Below are 16,791 nucleotides of genomic sequence, written 5' to 3'. Positions count from 1 at the left end.
TTGTCTTGATGAACCCCTTTCACACAGTCCTCCAAACTGGCTCTTGCCTGTGCTTCAGCTAGTGGCAATAAGATCTTCCAATACAACAAAGGTGCATTATAATCCATGGAAACAGAGGGATACAGTTTGGGTGGTGCATGGTTCTGATGTTACTATTTACTGCCTGTGGAACTTAAAATTACAATATGGTATTATATATGATAGCTTTCCTGGGTTTGAGTTACAAATTTGGGAATAAAGCAGCAAATTCTATGACATGGAAATGTTTTGTTAGATACCGTCACATTGCCACATCATCCAAATAACGGACAAGGTGCGCAGTAGATGCCACCCCAACCTTGCCCAGCTGGCAAAAGCATCTTTAAAAGTAAAACAGATAGTGTTAAAAACAGAACTTTTCACAGGGTATAAGCCATGCAGAGACCACAGATCTGTCTGCTGAGTATCCAAAAGCCACATCAAATTCCTTGAGCAGAGCAGCAGCAGACAGCATCCAGTCGGGTACGTAGCAGCTCAGTTTGTCTGTGGGCTGTAGATGATAGATATGTGAGGAAAGGCAGGAGCAATAAACCTGTGTTTATCCAGAACCAATGGCTGCAGTATCCAGTACAGACAGCGTGCCGGGGCTGCGGCTGCCACCCAGCACAGAGGCTGCAATGGCTACTGCAAAGCAGGGGATATGTGCAGTAACCCCAAATCCTGGCTGAGTGGGTTCATTGCTCCTCATCTGCCCAACGACAGTTTTGTGCTGAACAAAATTCAAGCTGAATAAACAGATGTTTTGTCTCAGCACAGTACACAAGTGCACTCCGCTGTATTCACTGTGCATGGTCTCAGTGTTTCAGTATATGACTAAGTATGTCTCCTGCACCATAGCCTAACCTGTATCCACATGTTACTCCAAAATCACAGCCACTGTGATTTTCCTTCCGTCTGCCAAGATTGATCTTCATATCTGTACAAAGTATGCTTTTCAAAGGCTCAGAACTCATTCAAATCAAAATCAATTTGTGGTGGAACCCTCAAAAGTACTTTTCAATAAGAGAGGTTTCCCTACCAAATTTCAGATTTCAGCTCTAACCAGACTGACTCAGAGACAGAGCAGATCCAAGAGAAAAGCAAGAATAATGTTATTTTAAGTGTGGATACTCAGAAAATGGATGAATGTTGGGGTTTTTTTAATATGTACAATTGTGAGGAAAAGACGAATCTAGAAAATGTCAAACATAAAAATGAAGATTTCTAAAAATGATGGATAAGTGCTTGTACATTCACTGTGATCATCCAGGCTATGGCAACTTCAAGTATAATATCCTCAAAATATGAAGCCAAATATTTTATAAAATTAAAGAATACCTGGAAAATAACTTCATAAAATACACAACTACATTATGGTAAATGTACTGGGCGGTTAAAAGACTTAATATCCTTTCTTTTACAAATAAAAAGGGAAAATAATGTTGTGTTTTAAAGGACTGAAAGCATTGAAATGAGACATTTCTATAGCAGCTACTGAAACAAGAAGCCATGAGAAATTGGTGTCTTTGAGAAAACAAATGTGGAAAAAAGGATGGAAAGGAAGTAGACAGTATTTTAGGTTTCTAGGAACCCTTGAGTGCTCATTTCTACTGCATGCTTTACTTAGAACCTTTTTCTCTTAAAAAAAAAAAAACAGGTCCATATATCAATAAAGTGTATCGGGCAGCGTAGTGTTTTGTATCAAAACAATGTACTCGAAACATCCAATATTTCATTGAAGCTTGGCTGCAGTCATATTCACTAAATATGAGAAACTATCTTTGCTTTTTTAACAGGATGTTATGTTTGATATTTTAGGTTGGCATGACAACTGAAGAAATAGATTCCATTGTTCATCATGAAATAATCAGACAGAATGCCTATCCGTCACCTCTGGGCTATGGAGGTTTTCCGAAATCTGTTTGTACTTCTGTAAACAACGTGGTATGTCATGGTATTCCTGACAGGTATTTCCCAAATAATATACATTTTACCACCGGGAATTAAAATGTTAAACTGAAATTAATAAATTTTATTTAATATTGAACATACTTCAGCTTAACTAAATGTCATACATAAACATTCTGCAGATGCAGAACATGTTAGCACACAATACTGATGGCTGTTATAGCAATGTATGTGAAATAGAAAAAATATATTATCCTGTTTGTACAGACACTTAAAAAAATAGCATAGTGCCTTTTGAGTTTAGTATGTGGGGGGAAACAGTGCTGTCTGATTTTTTTTCATCCAACAAAATAAGTATAGGCTAAGGAATAAATACATTTGAATTTTTGTAGGCTTTTTTTATACTTGCAATACATTCAGCTACTCGAAAAGTAAAATATGAACCCTAGTGAGAGAAAAAGAATAAATATAATGGTAGATTTTTCATGTGTTGATACGTTTTTCTAGTAGTTGTTTCTCATTATTTTATATTCAGCTACACTTGTTCTCTAAGTAGTGAGAGCTGAACATTAAAAATGGTTAGTCTGTTTGCCTTTGCCTTCCTCCATCACAAAATATCTACCCCGTGATTTTTTATGTATGTCATTAGGTGTTCATTCTTATATTCCCTTTGTTGGGAGCTGTCTGTCACCATTTATTTTTTTTCTGTTTATGTTTCAGTCGACCTCTTCAGGATGGAGATATTATCAACATTGATGTCACGGTGAGTAATTCATATAAAAAATAGTCTTTGATCAACTTTAGAATCACTAGTAGCAACAGGAAGAATAGTGGATTGGAGATGGGGGATGCACAGATGGATGTGCTGTTTACTTCTGAGCCAAGGCACAAGCAGCTGGTTTCCTTTTTTGTTTTTAACTGTGTGTTTATTCCAGCTAGACCCAGGCCTGACTTGAATTTAGGACTGGAATCAGATGCACTGAGATCAATGTTGGCCTAAGTGAAATGTCAACCCAATCCTGCTATGTGTCATGTTTTTGAGAAGGTGTAATTGTTATTGATCCACTGTGTAGTTAATGCAGAGCACCACAGTACTGGGCAGCAGCTGAAGATAGATATGTATGAGATGAGCTAACATGAAGAAAGCCAGCATTTTTCCTTCACTCTGCCAAGATTGATCTTCCTCTTCCTGCTGATTTTGAGTGGGGCCTGACATTATCTTACTCTGTCATTAGAGGCTACATTGGCCTGTGTGTGTCAGTCTATTTGGACAGCAACTCTTTTGCTAGCAGTGTTCCCTACATTTATTAAAATCCCCAAAGGTAGTGTTGTGTTCCATTCCTGGTATAAAAGCCCTGAACCTTTTGAGCAGAAACAGAAATAGTGTGATATAACTGTGATTTAATATTTCCAGAGAATCGTCAATTATAGCTATTTAAATAAACACGGGCTGGATTTTCTTAGGAGCAAGAAAGCACAGGAACTGGAAGCCCAATTCTCATCTCATTTATGAAAAAAAAGTATTTGACTCTTGCAGAAGCTTTTTTTCTTTTTACTGTGTGTGTTTTTATTTTTCCAAAGTGCTGTTTATTTCTAATAAGAACACAGATGTCTTTTGAATCCCACCATTATTTTGCAATAATATGTCACATACAAAGGAGTAACATCTCTTAAAAACAACCTTTTTAAATCATTAAAGAAGCTCTTGGTAATTTGATACTATTTTCACACTGGCAGAGTGAAGAAATCTCCAGCAGACCTACCTCTGAGCATGAGATTCAAGCTTTCTAAAATATTTTTTCTATTAAAATTAGGGTCAGTGACCTTTTTCCTGTGGTATACTCACATGTGATCCAGAACTGGGTTTAGTTTGGTCTGTTTTTTGGTCTTTCTAAATTCTTCCCCATCTCCATATTTTTTAACTGTAGAATTCTGACTATCAGGTTTACACAGTGCAATCTGTCATTTTTGAAGTTTATTCTTGGCCTTCATTTTTACTTTGGTGAACTGGTGTCTCTTTGCTTATTTTATTAGACTAAATCAGTTTGCAGCAGCTAAGGTTTTAGCATCATATTTCTTTGTATCTCGTTAAGGTTCGTTTTATTTTTTGTTTATCTGTCAGGATAATAATGATGCCTTAGATTAAAAAAAAAGTGTAGATTCATATCACAGATACTTTCCATGATAAAATAAATGAAACATTTTTATATTGTCATAGTGTGCATATCTTGTCCACTTTTCTTTATAAATATCTGACTAAATGTTACTGGTCTTTTTGAAGACATGTATTTATTTGCTTTCAGTTTACTCTCATAAAGTAAAATAAATCTTGATGTTTCTGTGACTGTGAAGATTTCTGCAAGGGTGGGAATTGCTGATTATCTTTGTAAGATTTTTTTATCAATTAAAATGAAACTGTGCTGTGATTGATAATTGCTTAGTCCAAAATAGCTGCGGAAAAAAATACTACTTTTCAGCATTACCAGCTGATCTCTTAAATTATTTTTAATGAGCAAAACTGGGATGTTTCACAGGTGGGCAGAATAAAAATCAAAGTAAATATTGCACGAGAAATAGTTTATGACTGTGTACAGTTTCTATAAAGTACTTAATATTCAGGTTCTTAAGTGTAAATACCTGACACTGTACAAATTAACTGAAGAAAAAAATCCATTCTAGCACAATTAAGATAATAGCAATTTATAGATGAAATACAAATTTTATTGGCTTGAATCATGTAGACTTTAAAATGTGTTTTAGGATAGAAACAGTAGAGTCAGCCATCACTGGATCCTCAGCATAGTGCAGTTTTCAGCCTGTTGTTATCAGGTTAATGTTTCTTACAACTTGGTTCTTACAACTTGTTAGTGTGTTACAGTTACTATGGTTGTAGTTTAACATCAAAAATACGTAATTGCAGTCGATGGGCTGCAGTAAATATTGTTATTGTTGTTGTTATTGTTGTTATTATTATTATTATTATTTTTAAGCTCTCCTATGTTTTAAGTCTGAGTTTGCTTTTTCGGGATGATGATGTTTAATGCTGGGGGTTTGTATGTTGTACTTGCTAGAGCTAAAAACAAACTAGTTCAGTTTAAGTATGAACTAGGTATATTAAAACCTGCCCAATGGGCATTAAATAAAAAATAAAAAAGATTCAGTGGTAGTCTGGACTGGCAGAGGAAGGTGTAGAGCAGGGGATTGCAGCTGCTCTTTGCTGGGGCAGTGGCAACACAGTTGGTCCCTTGCTGGCACTCACCTTTCTTTAAAATACCCCTTGCTCCTAATGGCCTGCATTTTCTTCACATCTCAGCCTGAAGACAAACCTGGCTGTGGGATAAACTGTCTGTAGCCTTTTTTTTTTTTTTTTAGTTGGGAATCAGCCAAAAAGAATGTGAGTCTGTCTTTCACAAATAGCTTGCCAGTGGCAAAAGTTCAGTCATTCGAGTTTGGTGAGTAATTAGTTGTAGAAGCATAGTTGCCCACTGTTTGGGGGAGAAAAATGTTTTAGAAGATCAAAACTGTGCACCATTATAATTTGTTTTTCTGTAGGAAAATTTGGCTTGGTCTTAAAATTATGGGCCTGCCTGCCATGGTGCAAAGCTGCAAACCCCATTTTAATGGCATGTTGCACAGCTCTGTAGTGCATAGCCAGGGTTTCTTGTGCCCGACAGAGAATTTTGGAAGAGCTAAGGTCTAAAATCTACAAAATGTCAAAAAGAAAAGCAAAAACAATACATAATTAATTCAACAGGGTGTTACATTTTCAGCACATGAAATTTTGCAGTGCCAGAGTGGTACATTTATTCTCTCAGAATTCATCTCTGGAAATCAGAAGTAAAATCTAACGTTAACACCACATTGTAGCTTAAAAATGAGATTAAAGAAAACCTGCAACAGCTGGCTGTGGATTTGGCCCATGCTCTTTCCTTGGGGTTCACTCTGAATGTTGGTAGCAGGGTATAGCTCCCACCTCAAAACTCCAGTGGGGAGTGCTGACTGTGGACGGACGGGTCTCCCTCCCAGCTGCCAACTGGTCTCCCAGTGCCCACAGCAAGCACTGGGATGAAATGTCCTGCCCCTCTGGGGTGCAGGCAGATGCCTTGCCACAGGGACAGGCAGCCAGGATGGGTGGGCACCTGACAGCCCCAAGGCCCCCTTCAGCCCATGCACAACCCCAGCCCATCTTCTCGCTAACAGCCCCGTTAGCCTCATGTCCTGTAGCCGAGCAGTATCACTGCCTGGTGCACTGCTGGGCAGTGATGCACAGCTTCTGCTTTTCTTGAATTTTTAATTGGCAATGTTGGCAACCCTTATGCACCTTGCAGTTTTTCAGGCTTTTTTTTTTCCCTCTGCAATGTTCTGCTTTTCCAGTCTCATTCTTGCCAATACAGCTTACCTGTCTATCTGTTGCGATATACAGCCTGTTCCTAGAAAGAATGGATTTAATTAAGGAGACGATCTGTTTCTGAATGCAAAATGAGAAAATGTCTTTACATTTCTGCATATGTTTAGGTGTATTACAATGGCTACCATGGTGACACTTCTGAAACCTTTTTGGTGGGCAATGTGGATAAATCTGGTGAAAAGTTAGTGGAGGTTGCCAGGAAATGTAGAGATGAAGCAATTGCAGCTTGCAGACCAGGGGCTCCCTTCTCTGTAATTGGAAACACAATCAGGTAAGCCTTATATTGACAAGTAAAAGGAGGGCTGGCAAGTGGGACAAAGGTTATTGGTGGTTTGGTATAAAGCTGATGACATGTTTTATGATTCAAAACCATCATTTCAGTCTGATATCAGTATGTGAACTGCCAAGCTATAATGTTGTTCCTTGGGTAAGAGGTATTTTTTTTAAAGCGAATTACACTAGGGTCAGCAAAGATAACTGTAGAAAGAGACAAAGATATTCATAAGGTAGATTTAAATTAACACATCTGATTTGCAATGGACTTTAGTTTATTTTTTATTTCTGTGTGACACTACACCTCATCTGTCTGAGAATGTAAGAATGTTAGAAACCATTGTTTTCGTTGTATAGCAATAATGAATGTTACAAAGGAATTAGTCAACATAAATAAGTCTCTTTGTTTAAAAACTGCAAAAATATTTAACTTCTGATCTTACAAAGAGCAGTGCTTGCTAACGTCACGGGGGAAAAAGAGCTGACATTCAGAGATTTTTCCCTATTTTGCATCTCTTCTAGCCTTCACATAAATGCAGTCATGACTCTTCTGCTGCTGCTGGTTCTGAATAAAAATGCATCTTAGTTTTTTGAAGGTACCTATGGATCATTTTAAAATGTTTGCAAAAAAAAAAAAAAAAGGGAAAAGACGTATATCGTATACATTTCATTAAGCGATACTTCTTTGGACTGCTAATGGTCCCAACATGTATTGAATTCATTTTGATTACTTAAAAGCTGCAAGGCTTAGTCACCTTGAAAGGATGCTGCTTTTTTTTCTTTGTAAATCTTCAAATACTTTAAGAGAAAAAGAGAACGGCAAAATATCAGTTAGATGTATTTATAGCTTTAAAAATATTGTAACGGAGTCTGAATCAAACTTTAGTAAAACCTCTTTGGGTTATATCTGAGAAGCTTTTATTGAAGACTTTGTATAAAATTGTGTTTTTGACAGTTTTAAATTATAGGCTAACTAGCCTGGAGAAAAAGGATAGTGTCTTTCTGTTCTTTCATAGGAAATGTTGAATCAGACCCCTACTGGGAAAAGAAATTTAATGCATATCTCACTATCTTACTGTCCATGAATATAATAGAAGTGAATTCAAAATGTAGTTTTATTTTTGCAAATGGGATGAGTCGATAGATGCACCTCATATTTTTGAACACCTAGGGTTCAACAAATTTACTGGTGGTGCTCTTGCATTTTAACAAAATTTATTCTTGAGTAGAAGGGGGCACAGAACACTGGATTCTTATTCAAGCATTCTATCGAGCTCTGCATTCATGGCTGTGTCTAAAGGGCATGTCAGCCTTTGATTCTCTCTGAGAGGTAATTATCCTTTTCCTGTCACGGAACAACAAATGATAGCTAACTACAGAGGCACATTTGCAGTAGTCACATTCATCAACTGCAGAAAAAAAATTCAATTTAATTGTGCAACACAGCTGCACATAGGCTTTTTGAGCATTTCTGTTGTTCTCCCTGTCTTGCTATTCCTCCCTCCAGATCTATTTTTTAAACTTTTTTTCTGGTTATTTTTTTCCCCCTTTTTGTCTCTTCTTCCATTTTTACTCTCTGTACTTTCTTGTTAAAGTAATTTTCCTTTGTGGCTCTCATTCTTTTTTCCCCATTGAAGGCTATGAATGTAGAAAATTATCACAATTACTCATATAATTGAGCCTCTTTGTAGCAAGTGCAACTCCAGTAGCCTTTCTCCATCATGAAAATGGTTTCATTATAGGGTTTTTCATATTCTCTGACACCATCTACACAGAGGAACAGGCGTGCAGATGAGATGTACTAGGAACAGGGTAGATCAGTAAGGTCACAGTAGGAATAATTAGCTCTGCTATGGAAAGAGCATCTAGGCCTTTTACTGCTACATAAATGTACTGTCCATGGCTTTTAGTCACAAAAAAACTTACTAACAAATGGAGCTCCCGCCTACTACTTTGAAAAAAAGATTTGTATCAACACTACAATTTTCCATCATTAAGACTAATAACACAGAGCCTAGTATACATCAAGGGGAATAAAAAGAAAAATCTCACATTCAAGTGGCGGCTGGGTGCTGACCTTTGTTCCCTTTTTTTGTGTTCAACTTAACTCTTTACAAAAAAGAGCCACACGCCACACCAACATGCAGGTGAACTCCAGCTAGTGCTAGTAAAGCATGGTATTCAGTTGGAAAAATCTGATAAATCTCCATGCAGGATAATGCATTTCATTACAGATTCACTACATTAATTTTAGCTGTATTAAAAAAAAAAAAAAGGAAGAAGAAATAAAAAGAACAGAGTTGAATGTGACATTGGATTTTTGCTCTGTTGGTACGGAGGTCAGTTTGCTTGCAAAGTGTAAATATATAGTCAGCGCCCCCTCTGAAAAGCAGATTAATCAAAGCTCGTAACTATTCAAAACTATATATGAAATAGCAGGTCATTAACTTTATTTCTCAAGATTTTACCATGTTGACGATTTAAATGTGCTGATTTGCTTAGAACTACTTTAACACTGCCTCCACAGAAGGATCACCTTGACTTGGTGAAACTGTGTGTTTCAGATTATTTGTCATTCAGCATTTGCTTGCAGACAGACATATAATATATAATACATACGTTTATACATCAAAATCTGAAGTTTCAGAAGAGTTAGATATAATACCTGAGAACAAGCACCTACAAACTGAAAACATTTGGGTCCATCAGAATGGAAATGTGTCTAAGTTTCTTTCATCAGTATTTCTATAAAGGTGCTCAAGTGATATGCAGAATCCATCTTACACGCAAATAATCAGAGTATTTTCTTTCTACAATAGGTTTGAGAATAATTATATCTCAGAGGTAAGTTTGCAGTCAGTATTCAAACACAGTCTTTGTTATGGAAGCTCAGTAGCTGACACTGAATACTTCCTTGATAGCAGTTCCTTCTCCCATCGGCTACAAGTTGCAATAAAAGATTGCATGGAAGTTACTTTGCTTAAATTTGGGTCTTTGCTAACTCCCATTGAAAGGGGTGTCAAAACTGTTGGTCAGCTCTGATGGAAATGGAATTGGGCCCTATGGTCCATTTTCTTCTACCATTTCTGACATTTCTGCTTCAGATATAAATAAATCTAGTTTGAAATCTCTTTTTAGACAGTGAGTTTAGGTCCATGAAAGTGTTATGAGTGTAGAGAGCTAAAAAACTTAAACACGATTTTGTTAAATAAAGCAATTTCCAACTCCTACAAAAAATAGTAGCGATGAAAGTATTAATAAATGGTTTAAAATGTTTAACTCCTAAGTATATGTTTTGATATTAATTTAGAACAATATAAAGCAGATTTTAAAAAAATCTGTTTCTATCAGATTATGCACATTTAAACAATAAGTGGCTCAGGCAAAATAAGTCATTTTAATGTCATCTGTGATAGATTTTCCTTGACAGCTACTGTAAATTACAATTACACTGCTTCTCTCTCCACTTGAAAGTAAGCATTGCAATAAATTATCTTTTATTTCAATCCATCATGTCTGCTTTCAGAAACAGAGAACCTCAAATAAAAGTTCAGCACTATTGTAAGAAAAATACAGTAATTTGTGTTCCAGTTTGAAACTAAAATGTACCTTTCTTTCAAAAAACAATTGTTGGCTTTCAAAAATATTACTAATTATACCTCAACATTTATTGTCATTATAGGGAATCCCTGAACCTGTGCATTCCCTCAGTCTAGGATTACTATTTAAGAAGAAAACACTTGAGTATTTTTCCTGTAGAATTTCATGATTTCTCAAATTAGACACTATGGTACTATTCAAAATAGATATTTTTATCACCAGTAAATATAGTTTAGGGTGATGCTGCTTTCAGTACATTTTTTTAAAAAAGCAAATATGCCATTCAGTGGCCATTCTGCTAACAATATATCTGAGAAAAACGTGATTACTTGTAATTAAAAAAAAAATCAGATCCCTACGTAAGAACACAATTATCATAGGGCTGTTATGTGTTTCTCAAGTGTGTTCACTGACAAGAATTGTAAGACAGATTGGTTTAGCAACTTCAGCCATTCATGTCATGCTGCTCTGCAGGACTGGTTTTGATAAAGTTTCATCCCTGAGGAGAGAAACTGGCTCTGTGGGAGAAGCATTCCTGGCTGAGAATCAGTTCACTGGGATGCTCATCCTGGGTAGCAAAGCAGTCTGTGCCATCTTGTCTGATCAGTCAAATTCTTTCTTCCATTGTGCCATCAGAGAGCCCAGAGAAGCAGTTGCTATCAGTGCTGAAAATAGGATTTGTGTAACTTTTTTTTCTTCAGTGAGTGCTAAGAATACTAGACCAGACCTACCCTGAGGAAAAAGTGACAAAATTTGGTAAAAGGAAAAGAAAATGCTCCTTTAGATGCTTCTGGAGGCTATCTGCACAGGGCAGCCACCTAAGGAAATTCTTTCAACCTGCTTTTCAGCTTCTTAACAGCAGGGATTTATCACCCAAGAGCTCCTTTCAGGGGAGGCTTGAGTACTGGGGAGAGCTTTGTAGAGTTGGTCTTGCCTGTTCCTGCTTTGTGGCAGTTTCCGTTAGGCTGCTGACAGGACAGCAGTGCCTGTCTCCACACTTATCCCTCCTTTCAGAGAATTAGCTGTTGTCTGGCAACATGGGAAGAGGATGCTCAGATGGCAACTGATACCTCTCTCTCCTGTCTCTGCTCTCAGAAGCACGATAGCACCACAGGAGAGGCTCTGGCAATGTGTTTAGGTGGATAGTCTGGCCCTTAGTGATGTTCCTTTACCAGCTTGGCCACTTCTGATCCATCCCAGTGCCAGACACTTTGCCTGACTTTGCCGCAAGCAAAAGAAGAGCAGCACTGCAGGCACTCTTGACTCCGCAGCCACTGGGCTGGAACACACGGCAACAAAACATAAAATCAAGTACTGGGCTCACTAAATGATTGAGCTTTTAATCCTGCCCAATTCACCTCTGCCCAAGCATGCAACGTGGCTCAAAGAATAATGTCTGTGATGATAAATGTTGTCAATAGGTATTTTTAGCAATGATTATTATGAAGAAACTTCTTTTTTTCTCTTCATGCTGTCTGTGTGGTGTGGCTCTGCTGCCTCAGCCTTTGCTCTGGCAATGCATACCCCATGGACGAGGGGAAGTGGCAGACTGGCACATCTTTTGCCACAGCAGATGCCAGGCAGCCCAGCTCAGCTATGCCAACTTCTGCCTCCTGCCTTTGCTGCTTTCTCACTTGCAACCAGGGCTCCTCCAGCTGCCTAAGCATGGACTGCCTGTCTACAAGAAGCATCTGATGAAGTTGGGCTGCAATCTTGTAAGGTTGTCTTTCAGGAAAACTGGAATACAACCTTAAACAGCCACCCCTGACGGATCCTGAACTGGACAGTGTTCAACCAAAATATTGAAATGTTGTCAGCAGCAAATGGCAAATGTGTGCAAAAATGCTCCACTCCATGTCATCCTGATTTTTTAATCAGATTCCACAGCCTGGGAATCCTGGAGACCGGAGAGGCTAACCAAGACCAACAGTTCAGTTCACTCTCAGAGCTGTTTCAAAGTTACAGCCACCGCGTACATTTACAGAGTTACCTTTGCAAGTTGTAGTTTGGATTAGCAGCTTTGGCTTTTTACTGTAACTCCACAAGCAGGTAAGAGCTCACTGGGATTTTTTAAATACTCCAAAGTAAAGCTAGAAGCTATGGAGAGAAATTCCCCATAGGTCCTTTTGAAAGACATCCAAATACTGAAACCAGATTGAAACCGGCTGAGTTTCATACCTGCAGCTTGTTTCCTCCACAGGTTTTCTGTGTGACACTTCAGGTTTATTGACCACGTTACATTTTATGTAAAGAATACCAAGGCTCTGTGTGTAGACATTTTTAAGAGGGAAGGAGGAGGGGCATGGGTGTCTGTCAGTGCAGATGTCAAAGCCCTATGAGTTCCAGGATCCCCTGTTTTGATCACAGACAGTAACCACTGAAGTACTGATGCCAACAGAATTGTTTTCAAGCTATTTGGCAAGAAAGTGGCAGAATTCACCACTGAAATGCATGAGAACCACTTCTTTCACTGCATGAGGACAGGATACTGTCTTCACACTGCCTTCTGTGTACCCAGCGCTCGTGTGCCTGCTGCCCAGCATGCAGCTGCTGCTACCCTCCTTGACAGCAGCTGAGTGCTGGGGCAAGAGCTTCACCTGCCCAGTGGAGAGTATGTAGCCATGGTGCTCAGAAAAATAGCTGCACAGAAAAAAAAACCACCTTTCTGTCTTCCTACAGAAGATGGATTTTGCTGGGAGAAAAAATCCTCTAATAATACAAAACATCTCAAAAAATGACTGTGTTCTTTCAGGGATGCCATGTAAGGACATCAGCAAAGCTGAATATTTATTAGAATTGTTTCTGTTTTTGAAACAAGACTTGCAGAAGAAGGTGAAATAAAACTTTGTCACACGTTGCATGGATGTCTTTTCCCCATCTCGCTTTAGAGAATCACTTCACCCATATGGGAATCATCATTTGCATTGCTCTTGGTCACGGGAGATCTTCCATTCATTTTGTGTATGTTTCTGAGGAATCTGGCTTTCTAACTCATTGCTATTCCCTGTACTTCTTGCTTGACCTTTGGCATCGTCATAGCCAGTGGGCCAAGTCTCTGACCCAGATGTGGTGGATGTGGTAGAAAGGCAGGGAAGAAAAGTACTTTCCATCTCTAGTAGGACTTTTCACTGCATAATCCTTCATGATTTTTTCCAACATCAATGATGTATAAGGTAAAAGCCTGAATTTTGAAAACAAACAAATGAACCCCGAATTTCTAGCTTTATTGGTAACCCTCTTTGCCTAGTACTTTGGACTTTGGGGGCTGCTACACCTGAAATTTCCATTCTTCTCCAAAGTTAATGAAGAAATGTGGTGAGTCTTTGTATCAGAGCAATGGGTAGGTAAAAGCAGATATACAAACCCTGTTAAAACATGCTCTAAGGTCTGAACACTGCAGCATTATTAACCATTGACCCAGCTCTACTCTCTCATTGCCATTTCACTGTAGTGGAGCAGCATGTTCCTCAATTGCAATGGCATTAAATTCTGGGACTGTGACCCATGGGCACTGGAACCAGCACTGCAGGGTCTGTGAAGCCTGGTGTGCAAAGGGATTACTTTGTACAGCAAGCTGAGGCCACTTTGCACCTGAATAAGAGCTACCCGGTGGGGTTTAACATGCTTTAATTTCTATAAGAGCTTACACCTTTATTTGAGTTTCTTAACTTTTTCACCTGTAGTGAAACTCTCAGAGAGCATTTGTTAGGGTGTAAATATAGGCAAACCTGAAGTTCTTAGTGGCTACCTTGATTCAAAATAAAAAAATGAAGCTTTTCATGTAAGTGAAATCTCTTCAGGCTAAGTGCCTTCCTGTCTTGCTCCTGTTTGATTTTAGAAACAGTGTGGGGATGATATGCAGGGCCAGGAGTAGCTTCCTTGTCACTTCCAATCCATCTCCAGGTCTTCCCAAATCTCTACATTTTTCTGGTTTGTATGTGGGCAGCCCTCCTGTCTAAGCTGCCTCAAATCACTCCCTCCACCACTGCTTGAGTACAGGCAGAGCCCGAGAGTGAAGCCTGTAGACATGGGGTGGCCCAGCAGCCAGAGGATATCCCATATACCTCTAGTCCTCCACTTTTTAGGAACTGAGATAGGAATTTGTTTTCTCAACTTGGGTAGGGATCAGTGGCCACCCATGGCCCTGCAGGCAGCTCTCAGAGATGCTACTCCCTGAGGCAGGCCATGACAGGCAGGGCAGATCTCCAGGCAGAACTGAAACACTGTAAGATAAATTCATTAGAAACACATTGTTATTTAGTGTGAACATATTTGCTGGACTTTCAATACATTTTCATACTGAATGTTTGCAGTATTGTAAAATTAAGCAGTAGGGCTCCTAGTTCTCTCTGTTGGCAGCAAGAGCCTCCTCTCTTCAGGAAACCCAGTCCAAGCACTGGATCTGCAGTTCAGGAGGACTCGGTAGAGGCTGAGGTTTAGTGGTGTGCTGGGCCCTTGGCTGCCCAACTTGGCAACTTTAGCTGTGCTGTGCCATGTTAAAATTGGTTCCCAGTGTGCCTGTGGAAAAGATTACCTTCCAAAAGACAGGGAGACGACACGCTGCCGTCTTGCTTAGACAGCAGGGCTGGGACAGGAGCTGCCAGCCTCTGCTACCAGGAGTGTTAACTGTGAAACCTAACAACGGCTCACCGGTGTTTGCTCCAGTGGCTGCTGTCTTTCGGAGCGGGTGTGAAGTGGTGACCCAGTGTCGGTGGCAATGTGGTGGCGAGGGCTGGGACCGTCTAGCAGAGGTGGTGGTCGGGGCACGCACCCTCACGGTGTCATTTTTGCCCCCGCAGCTCTGTGGCGCGGCGAGGTGGCTTTCAGGTCTGCCCCTTTTTCGTCGGCCACGGCATCGGGTCGTACTTCCACGGGCACCCCGAGGTGTGGCACCACGGTAAGCGGCCCCCGCAGCCAGACCCACCTCCCCCCGTGCCGTTCCGCCGCCGGCGGTGAGGGGGCTCCGGGAGAGGGAGGACGGTAAAGCGAGCAGAGCCCCCACACACCCACGCACTGTGCCGGCTCAGGAGGGCGGGGGATTGCCGAGGGGGAGCTTTCCTCGCTGGGAAGCTGGAAGGCATCCCCGGCCTTGTTTTCTGAGAGTATTTTTGGGGACAAATCGCCGTTAGCGGAGTTGTCAGCGCAGCCGAGCCCCGCGGAGCACCTTTCCCGCCGTGTCCCGCGGCCCCGCATCCCGCCCGCTCCCGAACCACGCCCGCGAAGTTTGTCACGGGGCAAAGAAAAATGTCTGCTGAAAATTAAAGTCCCCGGCCTGGACGGAGCCGCCGTCGGGGAGGTCCCGCTGCGGCAGGGGTGGGATCGCTTTGGGTGCTCCGGCCTCATAGCAGGGCCCGGCGTGCACAGTACCTGGGAACCAAAAGGGGGTTTAAACAAAGTGTTGGTTGCGTTTCCTATTAGAAGAAAAAAAAAAAAAAAAAAGAGCCAAGATCCATAAACACGTTTTTATTTTCTTTTGTAGCCAATGACAGCGATTTGTTAATGGAAGAGGGGATGGCGTTCACAATAGGTTAGTAACTCTCTGCTATGGTTTTCTGTTAAAAAACACACACGGAGCAGCCCAGATCCGTTAAATTTCTCTATTAGGATATAGAAATAGCTGTGCAGACAGGAGGATGTTGGCGACACTGACCCCTTAGGAAGCAGACTAAAGTATAATTTTTTTTTTAATTATAACTAAGGGACCATGTGGGTGAAACAGCTTTCAAATTGCAAGATTTAAAAAATGAAATGTTTTTTACAAATCTTACTAATACTTGACACGTATTTTTGCAGAGACTCTGCCAGCTCACTTGGGTTGAGGAGGGTAAGAAGGATTTGATCATGTCCTCGAAGCTGAGCAGCCTGGTGGCACTTAGTCATTCGCTGTCTGCCAGAGCTGCTGTTGGGTTTGGGGACTGCGGCGGCGGTAACCAGCCGGAGCCTCGCCCCGCAGACTGATGGTGCTCACTTCCAATCGTGGAAAGCTGCTGGGGGAAAAACCCTCTTTCTCACTGTGTGGCTAAATGGCACGGCAATTAGAGGGAAATAAGAAAATTGTTGTTTTGCTGATTTAATGAACATTTTAAGCCTATTTAAAAAATTCAAATTTTTAAAACTATCTGCTGTTTATAAATGTGGTTGGTGCTTTGGTTATTATCCACGGGGTCTTAATTAAAGCTTGATTAAAATTCCCTGCTTTTACAAAAGGGAATGGGCAACTTCCTACCTTGATATTTCATCTTCCTTTTTAGTTCACATTTCAGTGTGGCAAGAGAGTGCCAGCCTAGGGAGGACAGGACCTGTGTGGACGGGGAGCTACCTGCTAGGACATCCCCCCTCCTTTCTTGCTTGTTTCACAATCCACGCAGGAGTGCAACTAACTTTAGAATACATTTTGTTTTTCTTGCTGCAGAGCCAATAATAATGGAAGGATCCCCCGAATTTAAGATTCTGAAGGATAAATGGACGGCAATTTCTGTAGACAATAAAAGGTGCCCGATTTTATTTTTTGTTATTTCCTAAGCCATGGAACTCATCACTGACAGACAAAAAAACCCAAACAGATGAGTTTTCATGCGTAATAA

The 16,791-nt window shown here is 40.2% G+C and overlaps 1 protein-coding gene across 2 annotated transcripts in view; it reads left to right on the top strand.

Moving 5' to 3' along the window:
- Positions 1 to 16,791, top strand: part of METAP1D (methionyl aminopeptidase type 1D, mitochondrial) — a 46,313-nt gene that overhangs the window by 29,307 nt on the left and 215 nt on the right. For both annotated transcript variants that reach the window (XM_027637078.1, XM_027637079.1), the window contains exons 4-9: positions 1,837 to 1,985; positions 2,647 to 2,689; positions 6,442 to 6,605; positions 15,007 to 15,104; positions 15,687 to 15,734; positions 16,620 to 16,698. In XM_027637078.1, coding sequence (XP_027492879.1) covers positions 1,837 to 1,985; positions 2,647 to 2,689; positions 6,442 to 6,605; positions 15,007 to 15,104; positions 15,687 to 15,734; positions 16,620 to 16,698 — 581 coding nt within the window. The remainder of the gene's footprint in view (positions 1 to 1,836; positions 1,986 to 2,646; positions 2,690 to 6,441; positions 6,606 to 15,006; positions 15,105 to 15,686; positions 15,735 to 16,619; positions 16,699 to 16,791) is intronic.

Source organism: Corapipo altera, unplaced genomic scaffold (genome assembly GCF_003945725.1).
Source record: "Corapipo altera isolate COAL_440 unplaced genomic scaffold, ASM394572v1 45, whole genome shotgun sequence".
Taxonomy (NCBI): Eukaryota; Metazoa; Chordata; class Aves; order Passeriformes; family Pipridae; genus Corapipo; species Corapipo altera.
This window is presented reverse-complemented; position numbering and strand designations above follow the sequence as displayed.